General features: G+C 38.3%; 1 protein-coding gene across 1 annotated transcript in view; it reads left to right on the top strand.

Moving 5' to 3' along the window:
* Positions 1-5,370, top strand: part of LOC105308561 (cytochrome b-245 heavy chain) — a 33,257-nt gene extending 27,887 nt beyond the window's left edge. Inside the window, exons 12-13 of the mRNA XM_011384561.2 lie at positions 1,513-1,637; positions 2,734-5,370. Of these exons, the coding sequence (XP_011382863.1) occupies positions 1,513-1,637; positions 2,734-2,860 (252 nt within the window). The 3' untranslated portion in view covers positions 2,861-5,370. The remainder of the gene's footprint in view (positions 1-1,512; positions 1,638-2,733) is intronic.
* Positions 5,371-5,579: the final 209 nt, after the last annotated feature.

The following is a 5,579-nucleotide window of genomic DNA, read 5'->3' as shown; positions in this document are numbered from 1 at the left end:
TATTATATGTGTGTGTGTGTGTGTGTGTGTGTGTGTGTGATTATATGTGTGCGTGTCCCCTCCCACCAGGGACATTTAGTAATGTAAACATCCTACAATTCACAAGGCAACCCTCACAACAAAGAATTATCTAGCCCTACATGTCAAAAGTACCTCGACTGAGAAACTCTGAAATAAGCCAGTGATTCCTAGGGGGGTAACATCTTTATAAATAAACAAACATTAATGACTTGCCTGGAAGCAGCATAAGCTGTCACCCTGAAAGAGGAGTTATAGCAAAAGTCTCAGCCTACTCCTGGCCAGTGTGTCTCAGTGGACAGACCCACACACTGGCTCCTCAGTCCTGGGCATCTTTCCCATACACCTTGTGCCTGTGAAAACTGACTTCTTCTCATTTAGGTTTTGGCATATTGTTTAGCATAGATTCTCCAAGACTTGGAAGAGTCTTGTTGCAAATGTGACACATGACCATAAAAATTGCTACTCCAGAAAAGTGGTTTCAATATGCCACTTCTGCAATTAAAAAAAGCAAATGATAAAAATGAAACCCAGAAAAGAAATCTATAATATATAAATTGCTTTGCAGTTTTGTTTTTTAAAAAGCCAGATATAATTTTTTAAATGGGAAATTTATTTGCATTGAAAAATAATTATTTTTGCTTTGCAAAACTGGTCTCTACAGGATTATTAAACCGGAGTAATTACCATTCTTAGCCTCACCCATCCCCTATCTAGTGGATTTAAAATCTGATTTAATTTTTAAATAAATTTACTTAATTGCTTTATGAAAAATATCTGTTGTTCAAACTGAGGCCCTCTAGAATGCTAGCAGAAAACAATATGTGATTGTGTATACACACACACACATACACACACACATACAAACACACACACACAAACTAGCTTTAGGCTTGGTTTCATGTCTCATTATGTTATCAAAATATGAGTGCATTTTAGTCTGATTGTTTTAATTCTTAGCGATCCTCTCAAAGGAATGGCAGTGGGAGTATATTAGGATGAAGAGAGAGTCATAGAGCAGGATGAAATATAAAGCAGAGAAGAAAACAAGTGAGACAGAGCATTTAAATCCTACCTACACTTCGAAGCTTGACTCAAATGCTGCCACCCTGAATCCTTTCCATATTCTCCCTCCCCAACTACCTTCTTTGCTCTTATTGAGATGTTTGTGCCTCTTCCATGGCACTTATCATACTCTATTCTACAAATACAATTATTCATATCGATACTTCAAGGTCTGCCCTTCTAGATTGTAAATTGCATGAAGAGACCTAGTATGTTCATCTTTTTTATCTTGTACGCTTCAGCACGGTGCCATGCCCCAAATATATATATATATATATATATGTATATATGTGTATATACACATATATACATATATATATACATATATTTAGAAAGGGTGGTGTGAGAGCTTGGTTTATGAGATATGTAAATACTTCTGTGGGTTTTATAGCATATCTCTTTTTTCTGAATTCATGTCTTTTCCTGCAGGCCAATCACTTTGCTGTGCACCATGACGAGGAGAAAGATGTGATCACGGGCCTGAAACAAAAGACTTTGTATGGACGGCCCAACTGGGATAATGAGTTCAAGACGATTGCGAGTCAACACCCAAAGTAAGGAGTGCCCCGCAAAGTGTTCTTAAGGCTTGTGGTCTGCCTAAAGCAGCAATTTCCTAAAATGGCTAGATAAATACATTCTGGAAACAAAAATACCTCGATTCCTATATTTATACCCAATAGGAGGTTATAGATATCTCTGACTTTAAGAGGGAGTCTTTTAATCACACCAAAATTACATGGAGAGTTGTTAGAAACAGATTCCCAAGGCCCCACCTCAGACTTTCTGAATCCTGTTCCTCCCAAGGAGGACCATAACTCAGTTCTTTTCTTTCATCTCCTAAATTTTACTAATATATCCACTTCTTTTAATTCAATGTGATTCATACTTATTATTAAGGAGACACTGATCCCACTTTCAGTTTTAGCTTTTGGGTCTCAAATCATAAGGTGACAGACATCTCAAGGTCCTTTCTACCCTCACTAAAACTTTAGCCATCATGAAACTCTGTCTTGCTGGAATATATGATGGACTCAAGGAATCTCTACAAATATACTCTTTACGCCATTGCTTCTTACACTTTAACGAGAATATGAATCATTTGGGGATCTTTTCAAAATGCAAGTGCTGATTTTAGTAGGTCTGAGGTGAGGCCCAAGAATCAGCATTCTTTAAAAAAGCCACTGCTAAGGCTACTATTCTGGAACCACACCTTGAGAAGCAGAGCTTTAGACTCCAAAATGTAGAGGGATGAAGCCACATTAAGCTGTGGGCAGAGATGGTGTACCTAAAGGAGATTTGTTCCTGATTTCAGGATGCCCAAGAGGGCTTCCGGGACAGAGTCTTGAAGGGAAGCAGCCCACAGACTCACTAATTCATCATCATTTTCTCTGTGGTAGAAGTTTCCATAAACCCTGCTTGAATGCCATTATCCAGGGAAGTTAACTGCTATTTGAAGTATCCAGCACCCCCTACAAACAGGGCTGAGTAGCTCTCCCACTGAGTAATCTGAACTCAGTCATTTGTGGAAAAAGCAAAGGAGCAGAGGGGACTCTGCCCTGGGGCCTACGATCAATAGACAGTCCCTATGTGTTGTGTAATCTATTGCATCCCAAAGCCTGAAACTGTCTTTTTTTCTTTCTTTCCCCAAAGTACCAGAATAGGAGTTTTCCTCTGTGGACCTGAAGCCTTGGCTGAAACCCTCAGTAAACAAAGCATCTCCAACTCTGAGTCTGGCCCCCGGGGAGTGCATTTCATTTTCAATAAGGAAAACTTCTAATTGGTCTCTTTCATGAGGAAATAAATGTAGGTTATGCTGCCCAATGCGCAAATAATGCTAGTTGATAATGTAAGTCTCCCCTTTAAAAAATGGAGAAAAAGAAACTATAATGTGAAGCTCTTCCCTGAAAGAAATGTCAAAGGTTATTTGATAGTGATCATTTGCATTTGTATGGGGTGTTATGGTTTTCAGAGCACTTTTACAAACATTATTTTATTTTTTCCTCACAGTCATGCCAGAGAAAGGTAGGGCAAGGATTCCTGGACTCAGTTTTTAGGATAAAAAAATGAGGACTCAAAATGTTAAGTAACTTCCTGAGGTTATGAAGCTGAGATGCATCTAGGCCATCTGACTCCAAGTTTGGTAGGGTTTCTATAATACCAGGTGCCTAGAAATGGCTCATATATTCCCCCAAAGAAGAATCAAACTGGGGAGTAGCTATCCATATTCCCTTTTGTGTCATCTTTGTTCTCATTATTGTCATATTGAAGGACATTTTCCAAACAGAAAGGAGATAATATATGCTGAGAGTGACTGAGCACGTAATAGTGAGAGGATTGACATTTGAGCATACTCCAGTTTACCAATACAGCATACTGTGTCAGAGATTCTTCCTATAAAAGAATATTAGACTAACTGGAATCAATGTATTACCCAGCATTTATAATTATGCTTGGCAGGGCGTGGGTACTCAATGAAAATTTGTTGAATAAATGAATGAAAAGACATTTAGAACCATCCAATGCCAGGGTAGAATTAATTTAAAGCCTTAAACAGAATTGTCTAAGAAAATTACTTCTGTTACTCTTATAAACCAAAGGAACCTGATTTTCCTGAGGGTAGAGAACAGGCTTAATGATAGTAACAAATAGGATGACCTAGAGGTTCCCTTGCATTCTTATTTAAAGCATGGAGGAAGGGGAGATGGAGGCAGAAAACTCGCCTCCTTTCCTAACTCTGGTTGGCACTGCTAGTCCTGCTCTCTGTGCTATGTAAGAAGTGCAAACTGATTTGCTAGCTGAAAGGGTCTCCTCCAGCCAGCACTTGTGAATTTGATATTAAGAATTGTGACAAATATGTATCTGATATGCCCATTTGCTTTAAATAGCATCCACTCCTTATTTTACTTAAATACACACACACACACACACACACACACACACACACACACACACAAAATGGATTTTATTAGTGTGACTAACATTTTATTGTTTTATCATCATCATCATCACCATCATGATCATCATGAAATTTATATCCTAGAAACTAAAATCCCCAGCTTATTGCGTAGGTGTTGAATTCATACCCAGTAGAATGTTCTGAATATCAAAAGAAAGTCTCTAAATCACTATTAGTATGGCCAGGAACAGAGTTTCTTCTTATAACTGCTCTTATTTCTGAGAACTAAAAACAATTTTATTGGCTCTACCTTCTGGAGCCACAGATATAAAGAATTATTCAACTTTAGTAATAAGGAAGAAACAGAAGAAAGCAGGGAGAAACGCAGAAAGCTGGGTTAGGAGGAAAGGGGCCGAAAGGGGAAAAGAGAATAGGAGAGTGAGAGAAAGCAAAAAATGCAAAAGGGAAGGGTAGGGGAAGAGGATCTCACTTGGTCAGTTTCTACCCCAGGTTTATTAAAGTCTTGTATGTGTTGAATGTAATTGAAGGAGGCATATACATATTCACTTTATTTTGATTACTTATGGTATTGGACCTGAAATTCTGGTCACAAATTTTGATGCTGAGTGTGCATATTCAGGGGAAAGGGATGAACTAGTAAGAACTCAGTTGTTTCTTTGGGCTATCAGGATGACCAGGCCACTGCCAAGTCAGGCTTGCTGCTGGAATGTCACCTCCCCAAAATGTCCTAGGAAGGTTTCCACTTAGAAAACTTAAAGTCCAGCCTGTTCTCACTGTATCACAAGTATCAGTTCATTCATTCAACAAATTTTTATTGTGCTATTACTATGACTCTTGTTCTGTGTTCATAGTATCGGTTCTTGACACCAAAGTGTGAGCAAGAGTGGGGAACCACAATTATAAGGAGTCTGGCAATCTTGTCCCTCACTAACTTGTGTGTCATAAATAAAACCAACTCTATTTGTTGCTTTGAAAATGTTTCTCCAGAGTTTTCTCCCTTTGACACCAACATGGTTACCAAAATGGAGAAATTTGTCCTGTGTTATCCTGGTTATGAGATGAAAAATGAGTGTAAAAGTGCTTGTCATTATGACAGCTTCCTACTTCATGCTTCTCCCACGCCACTAGCTCAGCTTTTTTAGCATTTAGTATTTGCATTTAGTATTTAGTATTTAGTAACAGGTACTGAGGGAACAGCTATGCATTGTTTTAATCTCAAGACTATGAAGGCTTTTCTTAGATCTCCTGCTTTTGCAATATTGCATTTATGAAATTTCAATACTTGTAGGTGTGGTATGTAAATAGTCTTGGAGGTTCCTGGGAGAAAATTCTTAGGAAGAACTATTAAAACTGTGCTTCAACTATTAAAATTAATGAGCTCTCTCAGTGTCTGTGTTATTGATCTTTGTATGAATTCAGATAGCAAAGATTCTTTCTGCCCCTGGGGGGTTGAGATTCTCTGTGTTTGTGTATATGACATGCCAAACTCTGCACAATCTTTGGATTGGGAAGGAAAAACTGAGTACTCAGTTCTGTGCTAATGTCCTGGTGACCGTCATAGCACTAGTATAAGGGATAT

This window comes from Pteropus vampyrus, unplaced genomic scaffold (assembly GCF_000151845.1).
Source record: "Pteropus vampyrus isolate Shadow unplaced genomic scaffold, Pvam_2.0 Scaffold592, whole genome shotgun sequence".
NCBI classification, from domain to species: Eukaryota; Metazoa; Chordata; class Mammalia; order Chiroptera; family Pteropodidae; genus Pteropus; species Pteropus vampyrus.
Note: the sequence above shows the minus strand (reverse complement) of the source record. Positions and strands in the feature narration are given on the sequence as shown.